The sequence below is a fragment of the Propithecus coquereli genome, unplaced genomic scaffold (assembly GCF_000956105.1).
Source record: "Propithecus coquereli isolate 6110/MARCELLA unplaced genomic scaffold, Pcoq_1.0 Scaffold19, whole genome shotgun sequence".
Taxonomy (NCBI): Eukaryota; Metazoa; Chordata; class Mammalia; order Primates; family Indriidae; genus Propithecus; species Propithecus coquereli.
In genome coordinates this window covers 826,173-848,993 of record NW_012143856.1, presented here as the reverse complement: position 1 = coordinate 848,993, position 22,821 = coordinate 826,173, and the positions used below count along the sequence as shown (strand labels likewise).

General features: G+C 37.1%; 1 protein-coding gene across 4 annotated transcripts in view; it reads left to right on the top strand.

Moving 5' to 3' along the window:
• LOC105809167 (schwannomin-interacting protein 1) overlaps positions 1-22,821 on the top strand; it is an 886,964-nt gene that overhangs the window by 220,250 nt on the left and 643,893 nt on the right. The window contains exon 3 of one of the 4 annotated variants that reach the window (XM_012642921.1): positions 2,379-2,514. In XM_012642921.1, coding sequence (XP_012498375.1) covers positions 2,379-2,514 — 136 coding nt within the window. Of the gene's footprint in view, positions 1-2,378; positions 2,515-11,762; positions 12,397-22,821 lie in introns of those variants that run through there. The other 3 variants (XM_012642924.1, XM_012642922.1, XM_012642923.1) reach the window with 3 other exon arrangements.

The following is a 22,821-nucleotide window of genomic DNA, read 5'->3' as shown; positions in this document are numbered from 1 at the left end:
AAACACATGCCCAGCCTGTCAGCCAGTCCTTAAAAATGTAATTATGAAGGACAAGTAGTACATATGAAATATTTATATCATATCACATTAAGTTTTAAAAAGAATAGTGTAATATGCTTTCAGATAACTAAAGTTGTTTTCATATATGTGCACAATGACTATAAGGTAAATGTTCAAATATAAAATAGCTCTTATATTAAGAAAATCAGTGAGTATAGAGGTGTTTTTAATATTCATTTAAAAGATATTTAATATTGTCATCTCATCAGTTAAAAAAGAAAGGTGTCCACTAGGAAGAAAAAAAACACTGTCTTCTCCATATGTGACTGAAGGAAAAATGATATGCCACTTTTCAGATTCCACAAAACTAGGAGGGAAAAGGCAATGCTTGCATGCAAATGCACCTTTGTAAACCTCTCATCTCTGTTTCGCCCAACATTGTATTTTTTTAAAGGTGTCACACCGCCCCCAGGTGTTTAACACGCTAAAATGTAATGCTTCAAATGGCCACTACATTTTCCGTTTTCTGAATAATGAAGGTGATTAAAAAAAAAAAAAGGGATAGCAAAGTCTTATAAACTTGTGAGTGGTCTATGGATTGTTAACATTTTCTAATTTTGTAACTGCCTTTAAAATGTTACACATTTTGAGCCCTCGATGGGCAGGTTTTCAGACTTTAGGGTCCTTCAGGTGGCAGAATGTGTCACCTGGGCTCTGGGTTACCCCAAGCACCTCAGATAATGTAGAAATCACTAACAGCCTCTAAAAGTTCACTGCTCCCTAATAAAATGGTTCTGAGGTAGCAACAAGACTACCAAGCTTGGGCAGGTAATTTTACCAAACTTTCTTTCAGATTCTGCCTAAAATCTTTAAATCAAAGAAAAACAAGTAAATAAGAATGCATTTTGAGGAAGCATTACATAATAAAATGGTGACAAAATATAATAATAAATCTGACTAAAGCATGGTCAGATCCTGCTTTAGTGGGACTTGAAGTATATTTGGAGGATCCTTAGAAATCCTAAGAAATATCTTACTTTTGCAATTATATACAAATCATGAAGAACCCCTCACAAAGGTCCCCTTGGAAGAGGCTCCCGGCCTCCATATAAGAGCCCCTAAAGCTTAAATTTCTTAGTTTCAGGGAACTGGCCTCTGATCCAAAGATATTATTTTCCCTGTAGCTTCTGGACTTTTCCTTGAGCATTATAATTCACACAGCCTGAATAAATTAGGGAAAAAATACAGATTTATTAATGTGGTAGCATTTATATATTCTTCACATCCTGTGACTATTGAGAATTGATGGTCTTTAAACTATTCCAGCCAAATGAAAATAAATCAATTTGTCTATATAGAAACAACTTTAATAACCCAGGTTGTATGTGGGAGAATTACAGAAGATCAGATGCTTCCCAGAGTCTAGAAATATAGTGATGGAACTAATGCAACTATTTTAAACTGTTTTGAAAGGCTGAATCCTGACAGTTGGTCTGCACGTCCAGCTAAGTCCCAGGAAAGGTTAGATTGTGTTCACCGAACACCTGTGAAAACTTAGATGTTATCTCAAATATGAGAAGCCAGTCTGTGGGGAAAAATGACTTAGCTTATGCTATTATCCAAAGTAGAAGATGACTTTTTCTGATACCAATCACAGGACATAAAGGACTTCTTTAGGTGAAATTTCAAGTAGCCACATAATCACATGTTATATTAATTCTCTGTCCATTTCTTTATGTATTGCATATTACATGTTTCCTTCCACAGCATGTAAAACCCACACACAAACCACAGTGCTCTTGTATGTCTTGTTTTCAGAGCAGGGCCACTGCATTGGCCCTGCATACGGCACTGGACAGCATCACAGACATCCTTCACTTTGAGGTCTATGCCGATGGCACCCCTGGAGCTGTGTACAGACGACAGAGTCCCTGTCTAGAGCCTAGGCCTGACCCTGGCACGACATGGTCCCTCACCAGTGACATACTGAAGAAATGAATAACTAATAGTCCATGTAGTATTTCCATTTGAAATATAAGATGAGAAGTTGAAAGATTTTTGTGTCTCATAAATCAAAGTACATTTATGTGTACAAACTAGTTTGACTTTGACCGATGAATTTTTCTGACTGAGTTGACTCTTTTAGGCTGATTTCTCCCAGTCAAGTCTGTGAAAGTCAAACTAGTAATATAGGGAGACAGGCTCAGTGGCTGAAGTGGAGTCAGAGTTCAGGTCTTCCGATTTCCGGCATGGCATTCTATGTTACACCTTCCCCTGCCTCCAAAGCCAATCCCTCAGGCTCCTCGTGCTTTTCTGAGTCTGTGGGCTGTGACCTGGGAGTGACAGTGTGTGTGCTGGGTGTTTTTGTTTGTTTCTAGCATTCAGCGGGCATGGCGTGAGTACCTGCAGCGGCAGGACCCCCTGGAGAAGAGGAGCCCATCCCCACCCTCCGTCTCCTCAGGAAAGCTGAGCAGCTCCGTTTCCATGAACACCTTTTCTGACAGCAGCACACCCGTGAGTGTCACATTTCTGTTTTCATGGCCTGACTTGCCGCTCCTGCTGATAACCTGGGCTTTGGTCCCAAGAGAGAAATCCTGGGATGCGAGCAGATGGTTTGTGACAGTGAGAATCTACTTTGCTTAGCTGCTACACAGGAACCCGTGGTGAGGGCTTTGACACCTCGAAACAGAGACACAATTCATAAACACAAAGTGAGTTTTATTAAGTCTGGAGAAAACGGATTGCATTTCAAATCTACCTAAACTCGTTTGTGTATTCTCCTTCCTCTGTTACTGAGGTGTTTTTTTCTTTTAACAGCATGTGTTATTTTGTTGTTGTTTTTGTTTTTAGTATGTGCCTCTGGTAGCATTGTGTAGTGGTAATATGATAGAAGATTAGCTTGATTTTAAGGACCAGAAAGGGAACTTTTACAGGAGGAATTGAAAGCAGTCAAAAACCCACAGGTTGTAACTCAAATGCCTATAGGGGCCAGGTAAGTAACCCTCATGACTGACGTGGCTGAGTTATGCCTGCGGAGAACGCAGGCCTCGCCTGGAGGGCAGCACGCTTGGCTCCTGGAAGTGTGTCACTGTGTGGGGATACAGCACAGTCATTGCCAAATGCAGCTTTCTTTCTTCAGGAGAGGGCGGAGATCCATATTTTTAAGGAACCAATAAGAAAATTTAAAAGGTAAACAGACCACACCTGCAGACCACAATCAGCCTACAGGCCACCAGCTCAAGAGCTCTGGGGTACATGGTGAAGGAATAAAGGAATCTGCTGAAAGTTTTATTTTTAAAAAGCACCAAGCATGAGGAAATCAATGACCAGGAGCTTATAAATGAGAATTTTATGGATTTAGCCACTGTGATCATTTATAGCCAGTGATCGAAACGCTGAAAAGTTGGGAAGAAATGAAGTAATTATACATGCATATTATTTAAAAAATATCTTCCTTTACTACTTGGTTATCATGTTTATTGGGTTTCCCAGTACTCAAAACAATATATTCACATTGGGATCAAGCTAAAGTCACTTTGTTTGAAATGTTCTCAGATGATTACATTGTATATTCTTTAATGAACCGTTGTATCTAAATATTGGATGTTAAAGAGAGGAAATAAGTTGAGTTTGTAGTGGTGCAAATAAAAGTAGCAGAAGATCTATTTTTAACTGACAGCAAAAATTGAACATTTAATGAATCTTGACTTTTTAAGACAATTTTGGGGGGAAATGGCTTCCCAATTGACCTCACTATCACTAGAGGGCAGTCGTGAACCACACCGGAAAATGCCAGGACTGAGTTTGCATATATCCCATGATTTGTGAGTAAAAAAGAAAGTGAAAATTGAGTGTTTAGGATGCCTTTGCTGCAAATGCCAATAGAAAGTGAAAATTACATGACTTTGAAGATATGATTTCAATGATGGAAGCTCAATGTTAGAAATCACTTTGTGAGTTAAAGGTTTGTATTTACTGCCTTTGTACTTTCTCACAGCCCCAATTTAGGACAATTATCAACCGCTGTTGAGTCCAGTGATGTCTGATGGTTTTAATGTTGTTTTAAGTTGCTTAACCTTCGGTTTGATTGAAATCCTAGAAGAACATATGTTTGCTTTACGTTTATGCTGCTGCGCCACTTTGACTCTGGCGCCTCAAGTGTTTTGTGCATGAGTGAGTGTTCTTCCCAGCTCATGAGTCATAGGGTTCATTTATGTCTTTTCACAGTTTCACTAACAGTTTTACCTTATTTAATTTAACCTAGTCTCCAGGTCGCCTGATTTATTTAGTAGAAATTTCCCCCCCTCAAGTGTTCCCACCCATTTGGTTTCCCATAAGGTTTGTCAGCCTGCACTGGGAGTGGCATCTTGCAGCCCCACCATGTCACCCCTCTAGCTCTGTGCTCATGGGGCGAGGACGACTCTATTCAGTGTGCGGAAGTCTGTCTCTTCTTTGATTGCTTATAAAAGGTGAGAATCAAAGCATATTTTCAAAAGCATTATTGGAATTTACCATCAGAAAGCAAGCAGACCCTGCCCAGAATTCTAATAGAAGTTATTGATTATAATAATGATTTAAAAATTGATGATGACAATGATGTAGCACTAAATGTACAGAATAAAATATGAAAATAAGAGGTTGGGACATTCCCAAGTCTCCAGTTTGTCGTGTAGGTAAAATATCCAAGTCATAATTTTAAAAAAAATCTGCTTAGTTGTTTGGAGTTGGTATAGCTAGCTAGCTAAGCTTGTTTTATCTCCTGTGATCATCAGTTTGCTAGGGCCCCTTTGGGGAAGATTTATCCTTACATCTCTCAGGAGTTGCAGCAACCTGGGGACAAGCTGCCCAATGAAAGGAAGGTGATTTTGCTCTACCTTGGCCAGCCTTCCAGACCCACTGGTTTCGTAATACTCTCAGGGAGCCCTAGGTTGGAAGATTTGGTTTTTCAACCTCCAATGAGTGGACTTCAAGTTTATGGAGGGAATACAGTGACCCCTGGCTCGCAGTGACTAACTAAGCCTGTCTTAAAGAATTGAGTTTCCTGTAACAACCAGTGAGTCCATTTGGAACTTTAATGTTAAAAGCCTTCAGTCCAAGTCAAATGCTTTCAGTAAGGTGACTGTCTCGGGAGTTCTCCAGGCCCTGACTCCCGCTTGATTTTTCTAGGTTGTTGAAGCTCAGCCCTCTTTCTCTGGATTTGATCTATTGCTGTTGCTGCCTAGACCATTTTCTATCTTCTCAAGTCTGATCAACTGCCTGTCTTGTCCCAAGTCCCTGCCCTCCTTCTACTAACCTCTAACACAGCCTTGACTGGAGGCTAACATGCCCTTACCTTGTTCCAGGGCCTTGCCAGCTGCTCCCCACCCGTTATGCCTATAATAACTGCACTTACTGCCTATCTTAGCTGTTTGCCCCAGGTATGCACCACATGGGGAATCAGCTCCCTGATCTGGTTGAGTCTCTGTGCTAAGCTGAGAATGATGCTTCTGCATGCTTCTGCTCTGATTGTTTTGGCTAGGCATAATGGTTAATAGAATTTTTAGAATATTTCTGCTTTAAAATATATATATGTAACAGTAATGTTTAAATATGATCTCTCAAATCCATCATCTTAATAAGAGCTGAGCACTTGTTATGTGCCAGGTACTTTGCTAATACTTAGCGCGAATTATCTTGTCTAATCCTCTCAATGGCCATATGAAGGAGGCACTATTGTCTCCATTTTACAGATGATGAAAATGAAACTTAAAGAGATAGCTAAGTTGCCTTGGGTTACACCTTGGGCTGAAGCTGGCATGCTTCATTCCTCTCCTATACTGTACCACATGAAAATAAGTCAGCATTTAGACATGGTCAAGCTGTGGGGGTAGCAATCAGTTAATGCTTTTTAAGGACTATTTTACAATTTGGTAGGTATAAACAGTGAATGAAACAATTGAAAAATGCTTATTTGATTTTATAAATTGCTTTATTCAATGCTCTTTGATTAAAACCTCAAACTTCAGCTGTTCAATTCCAAATTAAAGAGCAACAGGAGGGAAGATAATATTAAGTTATGTTAACGATTTGCATATTAAAAGCCCTTATACCACAGTGTATCATGTAGTAACAGAAAAAGTTGCCTTACGAATAGGAGTTTTGAACTGCAACTGTTATGGGGAAATGGAATTTGTGGGTATCAAAGTGAGAAAAAAAGAGTATTTTTTTACCTTAAAAATATTAGTTACTTCACAGAGTACAACAGTGGAAAATGCTTTGTATATTTTTTATCAATCAATTTCATGTGATAAAATAGACAGTGCTTTTAATTTCCAGCTTTGAGAGCTCTGTAATTTGTCTAATAGGATATTGTGGAAAGAAACTATACCATGGTACATTCTAAACTCTCCAGAAATCATTATCATACCCTTGAAGATAAATCCTGAAAAGTCTTTGGATTGTTTGGAGACGTTCTCAGTCTCATTTGGCTTGAATTGGTTCCATCTGCCTGTTCTTGCTTCATGGCCAAGTCCACTTTCTCCCATTGGTGCCCATATTATCATGGTCTGGCCTGTAGAGGGCAGTGTGGCTCATGGAATGAGGCTGTGGCTTTGTAAAAAGACGCGACTTAAAATAGCAGCTCTGGGCTGGGCCTGGTGGCTCACGCCTGTAATCCCAGCATTTGGGAAGGCTGAGGTGGGAGGATTGCTTGAGCCAAGGAGTTCAAGACCAGATTATGGCAAAGCCCTGTCTCTAAAAAAAAAAAAAAAAAAAAAAAAAAAAAAAAAAAAAAAAAGAATAAATAAATAAAAAGAACAGCTCCTTCGCTCTGTCACTGTTTCTATGAGCCTGAGACATATCACTCGAGAGGTCATTTTTCATCTGCAACAGGAAATAACATCTGCCTCAGAGATGGATTGGGATTGCTGTGAAGATTAAATGGCACTACATATGTAAAATACAGCACAGAGCCTGGGACTTTGAAAGCTTTCAATAAGTGTTAGTTGATTTTGAATCTGCTCTGGAAAACTCTCAATGAGCTTTACTCAAAATGCTATGAAAAACTTGTGGAGAGCAGAGATGGAATTTTTAACTTGATACTGATTGAGGGGCACACAGGGCCTCTTTGTGATTCGTGAGAATCAACTTGTGTCCTAGAGTAAATATGAAAAAAAACGTAAAAAAATTTATATGTGCATGTATATATATATATGTATATATATTTTCTGTGATTGGAGCTATGTATTGCAAAAGTAATAAGTTAAACATTTATTTTAGTGTTGCTCTTTTTAAAGACTAATTTTCAAGTTCCAAAGATGAAACCGAGCTTAAGTCTTTTTGCTTCTAAATGAGCAGGCCTATTCTGAGAGGACACACCCACATGCATAGTAAAAGCAAGTCTAGGCCATTCTTCTCCCTTCCAGACCTGAGGAAGAAGAAATGAGAGGATTCCATACACGGGGGAAAGCAGGGTTAAGTGCCATTCCGGGAACTGCACAACCCCAGCAACCAGGCCTTGCTTCACTCCTGGTCAGGAGGAATTACAGTTCTGAGCAGGTCAAGAGCAGTGGTCTGGGCCAGCTGAAGACCTCATTACCTCAGTTGTCCTGGAGGGAAGGCTGTGAACCCCTCAGATTAACGACGCTGCTTGAGTGTTCTGGCCTTTAGCAAAGGTGGCTGGATACTCAGTAGTGGACAGCCAGGTGACCCACCACACTTTTCCCAACATACTTCCAAAAGTCAGTACTGCCCCTGCTGTTGAACGTGGCATGTGTACCAACATTCAAACTGCTTCATTACCTTCAAGCTTTAGTGCCCTTTTTAGATTTACAAGCTCCAGGCTTTAAATACAACAGGAAAAATCTGGTGACTAAAGGGAAAAAGTCTTATTACAAAGTTGCACCTGTTTTTTGGAGGGAAGCTCAACCCTAAAAGAGGATTTCCTGGGACTCATTCTAATACATTCTTGAGAAATGTAAAATTATAGAGGATGTAAGCTTTGTGGTACTTAATAATTTAATAACCTGGATTTTCTAGGTCAGGGAAAAGTTACAGTAGTATGCCCAGCTGGTATAAATTTAAGTCCCATGAATTCTAATGTTTCAGCACCCAAACTCTGCCTTCCATCCTGCCTCTGAGACCCTCAAATAGCACAAATTCTTTGTCCTACTATTTGTTCCAAATTTTGGTTCAGAGAATATATAGTAACCATATATAAAAAGAGAAGTCTTCTTGGTATTTACATAAAAGCAGATAGAGAATATATGTTTTGTTTTCCAAAGTTTTAGAAATTATGTTAGATAATATATAACCTTGTATGACAGTGTGCATAAATATATTTTGGCATAAAAGTAGTATCTTCATACCACAGACACTCTCTCCCTTTTATGTCTTTGCATATTGGCTGATAATATAGATTCTTTTCCCCAAATTATCCTTTTAACTTCATGGTTTGAGGATTTAAAAAAACTTTTTTTAAAGAACCGCTACCATTAAACATTGCCCAGGTTCAGAATGATATGCAAAGTTGATAATTCATTGATCACTGATTCATTCATCCATAGTAACATAATAAATCTTCCTTAGCCATCTCAAAACTTAGTGACCTATGAGTACAGATGGAAAAAACCTATACATCAAGTACCTAACCTTTGATAAAAATAGTTGAGAATTGTTTTCTTTGCAGCCTACCTCAAGTTCAGTCTCGGCATTTGTCCTTGCATAGATTCTGTCCTTATCCTACAGCTTAGGTGAGATAAAATGTTGGATCTTTAATTTGGATCCAGCGTGTCACAAAGTCCACTTTCATTATTACATATCAACATTTCACTCAGTGGATGAATGTCAAAGATGCTTTAAGATCTGAGGAGAAACTGGATATGGAGAAACTGGAGTGTGATCTACTGTTGTATCCAGTTTTTTTCTGGAAAGCCCATAGGCATAAGGCTCTTTTGGTCTTTCCTTTTGTAAATAAGGTATCTGAGGTGGGGGGAAGTGGCAATTATTCACATCCCTGGATTGACTCTCCATCATTCATTCATTCAACAAATAACTGAGTGCCTACTGTGTGCCAGGCCTTTGCCAAACACTGGGTATACAGTGATCACCCAAATAAACATGACCTCTGCCCTTGTAGAATTTACATTATTCCTCAGTCATGGTTGGCAGTTTCGGTAACACAGGCACCGATAACTTAAAGGAGATACTCAACAACTATTAATTGATTAATTGTGTAGAAGATTTGGGTACCATTATTAACAAAAATTTGGCTGCTAAAATGTCTTCTAAAGCAGAATTTCCCAGAATAAGTTTTGTAGGATATTGGTAGATATTAATTGGAAGAGAGGTGAAATAAATGAATTTATTTACTCCAGGACTTCTTAGAGCCTTATTAAGTAAATATACATTTTGAATATGCAAGAAGGGGGTACTGTTTTCACATTTTCTAAGTTTCTTTGACCCAGAAACCCAATATGAATCATACCTTGTTGGACTATTGATCCATGGAACACACTTAGGGAAACACTGCCCTAGTGTTACTAGTTGTTAAACAAAAATTCAAAGAGCTAGAGTTTTTAAGTGGCTCAATAATAAAATTAATATGAGTTAAACAATGCATTTTGTAAAACTTCCAATGAAAGTTTTACACATAACATTTCCCTTTTATAGGCCTCTCTCGTAGAGCTGTGTTATGCAAATGAAAATTTTATTAAGTTAGTTCACATATAAACTTGTTACATTTACTGGCTAGTAGGGTTTATGCAAAAAGAACAAATCTAGCCAACAAAATAATAGTATTGAAAGGCAGAGTTTTAGGAAGTCAATCAATAACTCCTTTTCTCTTCTCGATTTGAGAACTTATTTTGAGAGGCGGGAGATTTAGGCAGAGGGAGACCAAAATCTCAGCTTTATTTCTTTCAAAGCTCGATTTGAGGGTGTGACTCTGACTGTGGCGACATTGGGTCTCCTACTACTGAACTCTGGAATCAGAGGAACTTTACCAGTCACAGGAAGCACCCACAGGGCAAGCCTGAGTAGAAGCTGTGCAGGGAGGTGGGTATCACAGGACAACAGAGGGAGGGTGATGCTGGGTTGCAAACGCCTTCCCCTTTTGCCTAATCCTGCAATCTGGGTAACCCCTTCCACCTTCACAGAGAGGAATAAGGGATGAAAATCTGAGCTGGAGTCTTTAGGAAAGTGCTTTCTCATGACCCTGAGGAGGGGGAAGAAGGGAGCCTCCAACGTTGGATACGTTGTGTAGCAACAATTTGGCTTTTTATCATTTTAAATATCATACATTTTTTTTTACTCACTTAGATTTTTATATGATCGTATACATTGTAATATATTAATTATTGTAGTATTTTCAAGTAAGGATTACTTTGGAAATATTTTTGAAAAATAAAGATTCCAGAACCACAGCAGATCTACTATACCAGTATATCTGAGAAAGAAACTGGGATTTTTTATTTAAAAATATTCTGCAGATAATCTTCACCATTGTTAAAGTATAGAAAATACTGAGTCATAGAAATTACAAAAATAAAAAATCAATTTTATTTAGGAAACTTATATGACAAGAATATCCAGGTGGCCAATTTTTTGTTCCGTTTTCCTCTGGATATTTTAGCATTGCATAGATATGCCTTGAGGAGCTGCTGAAGCAAGTTTTTCCTGATCTAGTGCCAAATCACTATTGTATTAATAGCATTTGCCAGTGGCACTGGTTGCGTAGAAAATTCTATTTTATCTTCTCCAGATTTATGGTCTTTTCTCAAAAATATGATAGAGCACTGTGCTCTTCGAGGAAGGTTTCTGTTGTTTGTTCTATTTCGGTTGTTATTAAAAGAGGGAACACCTTCATTAAGCACTGATTAGATTAGTTTCAAGTTATTCTTCACTTTGGCTATGAGGATTATTTAGTTAGCATGAAGGGGAATGAGATGATTTAACTATTAGCTAATAGGAATGTCAATTATGATTGAAAATCCTAAATTATGGCATGTGACTAAATAGAAAGAGAAAAGAAATACGTTACACAGAATGGAAACGGGCATTGCTCACTGCACATCCTTTATAACAGCATTTATAGATGCTGGCTATTACTAGTTAAGTGTACAGATTTGTCACAATGTAGCTGAAATTTTAACTGTTACTGTTTCAGTGCTACAAAACATCTAAAAATAGCGAGTTAAAGAGTTTTCTACCAACATTTGAAAACTTATTCCAATTCTTTCAGAGATACTGTTAGTAAGATGCTTTGTGTTTATGAAATATTTTTTATTCCACTAAATAAACTGTTATTAGAAGTTAAAGACGAGTGTCTTTTTATTTTTCAATCTTCATGGGTTAATTTAAAAAGGAATAATTTTTTAATGTGCTAAAAATTCTCAGAGGTGTTTTAGAAGTAGATTCTGTATCTCTAGAGATCCTCTAGTTACCACAACAGCTTCTCAAGGGGAAAGCCCTTCTTCACTGAATTCACCATGAGTTCATTATAATTATCCATTTCCTAAAGCAGCACCAGAAGCTGATCCCAGCTTAAACAGAGACTCTGCTTCACATGTGAGTGGCAAATTGATTTTTCTCTTCATGGCACTGTATCGATAGGGTTAAGACTATCGGTAGAAAGCCATGCTATTTAATGTAAGTAAATTTTCAAGAAAATTGCTATGCTAAATACTTCACTAGAAGGACTTTATCTACATACAGCAGCAACTGTGACCTGCTTTAGAGATGACATCATTGGGTGTCATGTGGCTCTTATACGTTTCAGCCTCAGAAAGAGATAATCTGTGAAAGCCACAAGAGCCTGATTTTTGCTGTGATAATCTTCAGCAGACAGAGGCTGGGGCTAGAATGAGGCAGATCTGTTTATATGGTGTGTGCAGTGGAATTCTTAGCTTTATTTCATTGTATTATTTTTTATCAAAAAGTAGATGCAATGATAAGATGAAGTGAACTGGCTGCTTTGGACTAATGGGAGCTTGTTTTCTGCAGTAAGATCAAGAACTTTTCTGGAATCCTCTGTTCTCTGAGCAGGATTGTTTTCTGTGTGCGTTTTTATCAATCTGAAGAAAACTGACAAAAAAATCAGCAAACTTCATCTCCCAAAGAGCTCTCCCTCTTGTTTGTCAATACTTGAAGATTTCTGCTTCAAAATCTACTCCGAGTTGCCTGAGCATGGTAGTTGATAACTGAAGGGCAAAAGCATCTACTTTGTAGTATGTGTTGTAGAAATTCTTCGGGTAACTTTACTCACTAACACCAGTGGTCCTTTATGGATTTCTTTCAAAGCCAGTTTGAATAAACAACTCTTTCCTCTCAAATGGGCAAGAATAACTCTTCAGCACCATGGAGAGGTCTGGGCAGCGTGTGACGACGTGGGACTGTGACCAGGGCAAGCAATCTGACAGTGTAAGTTTCCAAATGTCTGCCATTTATTTTAGGTGCATATCATATTTTTACTTACGGAGAAAGGAAGCTCGAAAGTCTAACTGAGTAAGGTTAGATTTAAGCTATAAAAAGTGATGACCTTCATTATATTTTAAATTCAGGATTAACCATTTAAAATGCTATATTAGAGAATGTTAACATATTAATTTGAAAAAAAAAAAACCTACTTTCCCTATGCATTCATTGGTATGTGAATATTTGGTGCTTTGAATTTTGAGAATCCAAGTTCTAAGAATTTGTTTTAAGTTCACCAAAATTAATTGCATTGCAGTGCACAAAACAACTGCTTTGGAAATAGCATTTTTATATAGACATATAAATAGTTCCAAACGTATAACCTGTTGCCCTTTGTAAACACCAGACTCTCTTAGAAAGTAGTTTCTGATTTGTACTGATTTGGAAGATCAGTTTTAAACTTTTTGATTGCAGATTGTACTTTAAGTTACTGACAAAGCTAATATCTAGGTATGCTAATGTCAAGATACATAGGGGATATTTTATGACTTAAAAAATTAAATTTTTTGCTATCAAATATACACAGTGAGAGCCTATGGTAAGTGGAAATAACGCATACTTTCATGAAATGATTAGATATAGGCCACTGAAGTGGCACTTTTTCATCACTGGAAATATTTAATTAGTTTCAAAATAGTCCAATCTAATTGTACAGCAGAAATAAAAAATATGTTTTCTTTAAAAGAATCTTTTAACTCCTTCCTTAAAACTATCAGAGGTATAGTCCTATGATACGATATCACACAGCCAATGAAAAAACAATACTTTGAATTACTACCAAGAATAACCCTAACAGATATTTTGATTAACTATTCAAGTTTTTTCTGAGAGAACATAATGTCATAAAAAAGTAAATTAACAAAATATCTTTTCTTAGGCTAGTTAAATATAGTTTGGAACACTTATCTGTGCTGAACCATTTATTTTAAAACCTAATAAAACTATCTTTTTATATTGTTGTAATATAAAATTTATTTCCCTTAATAGTTTTCCTCATATTTGAAAACTGTTAGTAAATGCAATTTGCTTAGCTAAACCTCTAATTCAAATATAACTAATTCTTTCTGATCTGGATAATTTTCGATTGAATTACTGTTGCTTCTTAACTCTTTAGTAATTTGATATTTGATAGTTTGGATAAATGGTACTCACCTTTTGACAATATATGGAGTGTATACTTTTAGATGATGTGATTTAATTTTATATTAAAGAAATCTTGTTATACATTTTGTCAGCTTTGCTTAAGAGATTCACTAACGATTTCTTTAACTAATGTCAATATTTAAAAGAACTCAGTTTTTGAAAAGAGTGAAAGGTAGATTTGTGATTCCAGTTCTTTTAGTTTCACTTCCCCAAATTTTATAATTCTGCTTTGATTTTATAGATAAGTAAGAAGTGCCTTTCACATCACTATTGAGTGCATTTCTGTAATTTTAAACTTCAATTGTCCCCTTATGGTCTTACGGTAAACTGTATCCATTTGTTGCGATAGTGGATTCTGGACAAATCATTCTGGTTGATTAGATTGTAACACTCTAATCTGGAGGATTTAAGACTCATGTCATAACACGCATCTGCTTTATGTTTTAAAATGGAGGTGGGGGACACGCACCTCATTCAGAAATGTATTCTCTATCAATCTCTGTCTCAGTATCTCTCAAGGACATGATTCACTTAAGATATTGTCAGAAATGTAACATTTTATATTTGTTGCTTTTTTGCAAACATTTTAGTGATATATTTATAACCACAGCTATCTAGCATACACATTTTGTAGTTGAGATATGGTTGTCTGTATATTTATTTAACCAGAAATTGTTGCTATATGACAAACCACAAACACATGTTGGCTTCTGTTTTTATGGTCTTTCAATCATTATTGAAATAGTCATCTGAACAGTAGAGAAATGTCCAGAGCTATTTAGACTGTGAGCTATTCACACTTATTTTTCCTTCCTTCCTTCCTTCCTTTCTTTTTTTTTTTTTTTATAACATTCTGGTGGTAGCAGATGTGTGTGAACAATCTTAAATTTAGTTGACTGACATTTTGCTTTTCTTGCCAATGTAAAAATATGCTCACAGATCTCTTTTTTGTGGTCCACTCTCCCTTGAAAGGGCTTTATAACCTTTGGCTACAGAGAATTTGGTGGCATATTTGCTTAATGAAAACCACCCTAGTTAGGCTGTTTTGCAGGATGGCTGAACATAGAGGAAGCTGATTGATGGGCGTGGTTCTTACTGCTTATTTCAACCCTTTTTGTTACTAAGAGAGATAAGTTGATCTTGGAAGTAGTTCTAACATCCAAGGTGCTCACAGACTCACCTCTTGTTGCATCAGTCTCCAAAACAGCTTCCTACAGAAGCAACTCCTATAGCTATGGTCCCGACAGGACAAGTTCCAGTAGGGAAAAGCCTGAGAGTGGAATGTGTTGCAGAAAAAGTCCCAAAAGGTAGCTTCTTATAGGGATATGGGGCTCCTTGGGATTATTTCAGTGAGCAGGAGGCTGATTGATTCCAAGTGGGTTCTAGGCTTGTTTCAGTATGTTCCCAACATTATGGGTCGGACTCAGCGGACATCAGGGGCCCAAGGGTGGTACTCCAGCATCCCAGAGAATCACCACACATTGATGCTTCTGTATAGAACTTTCTATCAAGTTATTTTTGTCCTAAGTTACTACATTTTACTGTTACTTGTTCCTTCTCTGTCCCAGTTATACTCACAAGGTACGTTCCCACTTTATATTACATGATGGGCCTAATTATGACCTGACTGATTTGAGGTTTACATTAAATATTACTAGAAATGGTGGAATAATCTGTTTCAGAGAATTGAATAGAGCTTAAAGACTTTCCACAGAAGATATCCACATAGCTGAAAGTCCAGAAATAGCCTCCAAATATTAGTAAGTCTGGATACTATGCTTTTCTCACTGTGAGTAGTCACTCAAATTCCAGCCCCTCTAAGTGAATCTGGCTTTCTCCCTAAGTAAACTCAACCTGGAACATGTAAGGAACAAGCCCACACCCAGGTAGCCAGTTATTGGGATGAATTCAGGCCATTTTCATCTTGTCTAATTTGTCCTGTTCTCCTAACTCTCACCTTACTTGGATTTTTGACACCATCTCATGTACACTTCTGTAGTTGACACAGTACATCACGGAGTGACTGGCTTCATTAATAAGATCCATCTTGATGCAATACCCATTTTGAATCCAACACTCTGTGGTGACCTCGATAGCATGCTCCTCCAGAATGCAGTTTTGGTTCTTGATCTCTGACCCCTGAGTGCCACAATGGCAGAAAGAAAACATCTCTCCACCTGGGGTTTACTTTTGGGTGCATTGGAACTGGTGGAACTGTACTGGACAGAACAAGACATACAGAAAGCATATCCGTTGACTATCCATGATAAATATTTATTTTTAAAAGTCTGTCTTATCAAAGACAGACTCAACTTAACGATTTGAGAGTAGATAGACAGGAACGTAAGGCTTTAATGTCTTAGGACAAGTCATACAAATTTACCCATGTTTAATTTTTGTTGGGATTGCTAGGAATATAAATACAGGCACTGTATCTGGACTTTAGCATGACTTTGAAGATTTTTTTCTGATGTCTTTGTGGAGAAGATAAAAACCTGTGAAAAGAATAATAATACAAATTGATACATTTTTTGCCTGGTTAGATAGCCTTTCCAAAGTAATGTTAACTACCGAATCAGAATTAGCTTAAAGTCTCTAGTGGTGTTTTTTGTTATCAACATTATTTTTATTAATGATCTTAAATATAACCTTTTTCCTACTTCTTATTTCATAGTTGAGGGAACTTCATTCAGGATAGAGGAAGCACCTTTCCTAAGGCCGGATAACTGGTCAGATTTAAAGTTGGAGCTAGAAACAAGTTTACTGACTCCTGGGCAAGGGAATTTCTGCCAGGATATGTGATCACTAAGAAAACCCAACACTGCAATAAGTGGAAGTTTTATGGAGAAAATTTAAAATAAATACAGCTTTTTAACTTTTGGAACTACCCTTCAATGGTATAGGCATAAAGCAGTGAGCTTCTCATCACCATAAATATGCATACACAGACTGGATGACCCACATCAGAGATGCTATAGAAGGGGACTCTCTATTGGGGTGTGCGTGTGTGTGTGTGTGTGTGTGTGTGTGTGTGTGTGTGTGTTTGTGTGTAGTGGTTAGACTACATGATCTCTAAGGTCTCTTCCAACTTGTACACAGACAGGAGACATCAGTGCAATGCTGTCTCATTAAAAAGAGAAAACAAGAATAATTTCTTCATTCAGCAAGTATTTATTGGGTACATACTCATGTGATTCTAAGAACTGATGTGATTATCCAGTCCTCCCTGAGCCCACCCGTTTGAGAAGGAGTAAGAAAGTGGGAGATTGGGAAATGACACCTCAGGTGGGTTTTGTCTTAAACCTTGAGAGCTGGAAAAAAAAATCCAGGAGTAAGAATAAGATGCATCACCTGGGTCTATTGGAGAAGGGAAAACTATGTTAAAGGGGAAAAGCATAACTAGAGTTATAATTTATTTCTTAATTATCTCTAACATGGAGATACTACAATGCATGAAAAAGAAATGAAAAATTTAGAATTTATTAATCCCTAGGCAATTCTATGATTCCATTCAGAGTTGTCAAATTTCAAACGAGCTCTTCTGCTCTTTTGCTTGTATCCTTCCAACCTGTGTAGCTGCAGCTACATAATGCCCTTAGAGATTCTGTCCCAATTGTCATCTGTTCTTTTCAGAATTGGGAGAAATTCTGAAGCTGCAGACCATCAATTCAAGGGCTTAACTTTAGATAAGCCTTGCTGCTGGCCCTGCTCTGAATTTGAACTTTGCTCAATTAACTGGGTTTCTATTATACATGATATATTTAGGCTATTCTGCAATGAATAAATCTCCAAAAGTAAAATAGCTCAAATACAACACAATTTTATTTCCTGATTAGGTATCAGTTCTGTACAGGTGAGCAATACAGTGGGGTGAGCCTTCTTCATGTAGCCATTCAGAGAACCCAGGATGGTGAGGGCTCTACCATCTTCAACACATGGCTTTCAAAGTCACTCTAGAGTTATCTCCCTTTCATCAAACCAGAAAGGGAAAAGGGATGGAGTAGCACACGTGGGAGATTCTCATGGGCCGGTTCTGAAAGAGGCACACATCACTCAATTCACGTCCTTTTGACTGAACCGGTCACATGCCATACCTAACTGCAAGGGGGACTGGGAAATAGTATCCCCCAGGGTACATGGAAATTAGGAAAAAAATGGATTTTAGAGCACTTAGAACTTTCTGCCATACCTGGACTTCTGTTCTACTATGGGAGGAATTCTTCCTCCAAACCTATAGTTCCTGTGGCTACAAACCTGACATAAGCTGCTGGATCTGCTGGATGCTAACTTCTCTACAGCCTTGACCACTGCCTATGTCAGTCTTCCAGGTTGAAAATGATAGAATTAATTTGACCTAAAAAATAATTTGTTAGAACTGTACCAGATACCTCACTGAATTGAAAGGAAGGCTAGAGAATCAGGCTCAAAAAACAAGGAGGAACTAAGGGAAATTGGTTGGCCAGAACCCCAAGCAAAGGCACACCCAAGGGGCAACACTGCTAGAGTGCCGCTGGCCCCTCTGGACACTGGAGGCAACAGCTCCACAGTTCCAAAATGCCTCTCTCTTCGTTGAGAAACCGCCTTCAGATTCAAAGCCCTGAAACTGGGCCATCTCACTGACTGATTTAGACAACGTGTTCAAGCCAGATTGTTAGAATTCAGGGAAGGGAATTGCTTCTGTAGTGGGGGATAGAGTTCTGTTCCTTGCTGTAATGGTAATAACAGTGGATTCTGTAATTATGGGAAAGGGTTTAAATGCACTAAAAAAGAGAGACAAATCCAATGTGCCTGATGTTGTAAGATGCCCCTAATGTCACATTAGATCTACTGATGACCCATGGTAGTTATCATTCATTCCAGCTGGCCACATGCCTGGCCTGTGCTTTATTACTGTGCCTAGACTATGCCTTGTTGCCTCTCCCGAAATGTGTTCTGAGCACTGTCACCAGTTTGTTACCCTAGCCTGGCATCCTGCATGTGTCTTGCTCTGGCCCTTTTTGATACTACCTGAGCTTATCGGGTCCTTTCCTACAACACTTAGTCTTGTTTTGAGAATTTAATTCAGACCTGGGACCAATGTGATAAGTCTGCAGGGCCATCACCCAGAGATTTGACCCATCTCCTGTGGGGTTTTCTCACCTATAAAATGAATAAGTCAGCTCAATTCCCATTAGTCTCAAAGGGACACTGAAGCTTAACAAGATGGTGCTTAGAGATACTTGGAACACAGGGTGGCATTACCACATTATTATTTTCACAAGCTGTTAACCTGAAGGGAGAAAATAAAGAGTGAAAATTTAATGCCAGAGAGGCTTTTGGCACTTTGTCAATTCGACATTAGCTTTGAGGGCTTCTGGAATTTTGCCTGAAATTTTCAACACCAAGCAGCTAAAAGCTGTGTTTTTCTGGGCTGGTGATATTCCTGTCCTCAGGGACGGCATTAAGCATTTGTGAGGGATGAACTGTGCCAGGCCCATCTTCCGGTGTCCCACCAACAGACACAGAAAAGCAATGCACACTCTGTAAATCGCTGCTCATATCCACATTTCACACTTGGAACAACACCTCTGACTTGTGCCAGTAGAAAAGGGATGGATAGGAAAGGAATACTCCATGTATGCATGTGTTTAGCTCCCTGTGTGACACGTGGGCCATTTGTGGCTGGGAGACTCTGTCTGAGTGCTTAGATGGACCCTATTCAAGGTTGCAGGATCTTTTTAGACCTTTCTAAATCTCCCACGTCACGGTTTTCTTTGAAAGATTTATTGGTTATGCAAATGTCACAGTTGCCAACTAAACCAAAGAGTGGGTAATTAGAAGATAAGGAAGAGAAGTAAATCCTTTTGATACTTCATTTTAATGATTTTAGAAGGAAGAGAAAGGCAGGAAAACTTGTTGGAATCCAGGGAAGTATTTATTCATTCCTTTTGATTGACGTTTAAGCTATGTGATCATAATTACACAGAAAGGTTCCAAATGGTTTTCTGTATTTGTACAAGAATCATTTTCAAGTACATAGGCTTGCACATATGTGCCTAAAACATATTTACATATTTAAAAAATAATAATATGCTATTCATGTGTTAGAGTAAAAGATGTTAATCAAAATTCTTTAGTGTTACAAGCTAAAAAATACAGTTTTAAACCTGCTTAATTATTTAAATAAGTATCTTCATAAAGACCAACAAATCTGAGCTTTGTCACTGGAAGAAAGGAGCTATTTTACAACAAAATACGGTGATCACTAATTTATCTAAAGCTGATAGGAAATGAGGCTTCTATATAAGTGAAATCTGTCAATAATCTGTTTTTTCCGTCAACACATTTTGAATGACAGTGTTTCTAAATTATATTATAAAATTTTCCATCACATTTTATAGGAATGCTCTTTCATTTCTAATTGTAATATGTATCTATGTTCATATTAGAAAATATGGAAAGTTTAAAAAATATATTTCCCCTTTAATCCAACATACAGAGACCACCACTGTTAACATTTTAGTGAATTTACTTGGAATTATATACGTACACTAGGAATGGATATGAATATATATAAACATGCTCTTAAAATATTTTCAATATTTTAAACTTTGCTTTTTAAAATTTAATGTTTTAATTTCTGTGTCATTAAAATTTTTCAAAGTCTTACAGTATAATATGAATGTTTATATATTAAATCATATAGATACATGAATATAATTCATTGAACTGTACCACTATTGTTACCAATGTTGAGATTGGGGGTGTTCATATATTTTTGCATTTTTGTTTCATTACAAGAGATCACTATAAGTAGAATAAAAATTTTTATAAAGTTTTGTAAGGATGTTGGTATTTACAGTTACATTTCTGAACCATTCTGTCAATATCATTAGTTTTATAGTTGAAAGTAGCCTGTGTTTCAAATCTGAATTTCTTTTATAATTATTGAGGTTTAACATTTTCACATTTTGTGGCCATTTTGATTTATTCTGTGAATTGTCTGACCACATTTTTGTCTATTGTTTTATTGAGCTTTTATTGTTTTTACTCAATTATTTGTATAAGCTCTTTAAATATTATACATACACTATTAAGCTTTTGCCTTCATATTTGTGGCAAATATTTTCCTAGATTATGTGTTTATTTATGTTTATGCTATTTCAATCTATAGATTTTAAAGAATTATTTTATGATATAAAATCTACTTAGTATCCCTTTTCACTTTTTTAAAAATTTTTTTTTATTTCAGCATATTACGGGGGTACAAATGTTTAGGTTACGTATATTGCCTTTGCCCCACCTAAGACAGAGCTTCAAGTATGTCCATCCCCCAGACGGTGCACACTGCACCCATTATGTGTGTATATACCCATCCTCTACTCCCCCATCTGCCCAACACCTGATAAATTTTATTATTATATGTGCACTTAAGTGTTGATCAGTTGATATCAATTTGCTGGTGAGTACATGTGGTGCTTGTTTTTTCATTCTTGTGATACTTTCACTTAGTAGAATGGGTTCCAGCTCTATCCAGGATAATACAAGAGGTGCTAGATCACTACTGTTTTTTGTGGCTGAGTGGAACTCCATGGTTTATACATATACCACATTTTATCGATCCACTCATGTATTGATGGGCACTTGGGTTGTTTCCACATCTTTGCAATTGTGAATTGTGCTGCTATAAACATTTGAGTGCAGATGTCTTTTTTATAGAATGTCTTTTGTTCTTTTGGGTAGATGCCCGGTAATGGGATTGCTGGATCATATGGTAGTTCTGCTTGTATCTCTTTGAGGTATCTCCATAATGTTGCTTTCCACAGAGGTTGCACTAGTTTGCAGTCCCACCAGCAGTGTATGAGTGTTCCTATCTCTCCTCATCCATGCCAGCATTTATTGTTTGGGGACTTTTTGATAAAGGCCATTCTCACTGGAGATAAGTGATATCTCATTGTGTATATTGCCCTTGCCCGACCTGAGTCAGAGCTTCAAGCGTGTCCATCCCCCAGACGGCGCACACCTCACCCATTATGTGTGTATATACCCATTCCCTTGCATTTCCCTGATGATTAGAGATGTTGAGCATTTTAAGTTCATTTGAAATTTTGATGTATACCATAAAGAGAAGCAATAGTCTTATTTTATTCCAAGTAGTTAACCCATTACTTGAGCACCATTTACTGACCAATCCTTCATTCTTCACTGCTTTGTGATGTGATCTTTATTACTGTTAAAAAATCTATTTATTAGAATGTCTTTCTGATCTATCTTCCTGGTTTTACATGTTAACTATAGCACCTGTATCTTACTGTCTTAAATATTACATTTTTATGAAGGCTTTTAATATCTAGTAGGAAAATTCTCCATTTCTTTTCATGTTCTTGGTTAGTCACACTCATTCCAGATAAACTTTAAGATTGTACAGTTAAGTTCCCAAAGAAATCATTTGGAGACTTTAATAGGAATTGCACTAAATCTATGAACAGATATGATACAAATTGATATCTTTACAATATTTGTTCTTCCCATCTAGGAACATAGACAAGTAGATATAGACACAGATATGGGTATGGATATGGATAGATAGAAAAAATTTGAAATTTCATTTTACACATTTTTTTCTTTCCTTATAATGATTATCCTATGCAAATGGATCCTTTCCTTCCTTTTTCAGCCTCTAACTAACTAGTTATCACTAGAATATAGAAAGCAATGACTTCTTCTTATGTTGATTTGTATCTTTTCACCTATTAAAATCTCTTCTTAGTACTTGAGTTTTTTAGTTGATTCTTTTGGGGTTTCTAAGCATGCAATTTTCTCAACTGCATATAATAATAAATATGCCTCCTCCTTTCCAATAGCCTTATTGTATTGACTAGAAAATCCAGTCTAAACAACAGAGGTTGCCTTATTATCCCTACTTGTGATGAGTTATATTTTGGAAATAAAACATTCTTGCATTATGGTATAATTGCTGTTTGGTTTTAATGGGTAGTTTCTTCATAAGTTACTTTTTATTTCCACTTTATGATATGTTATTTAAATTTTTACATCTCTGCTTATAAATGGAATTCAACTGTAGTTTGTGATTTTCTCAAGTTTTGAATCAGGGCTATGCCATCTTCATAAAATCAGAAGCTTCCTAGATTTTCCTTTGATCTCCAATTTTATATAGCATGGTAATTACATGTTCCTTGAAAATTTGAAAAAATTTCTTAATGAAACTGTTCATCCACAAGGTCCTTT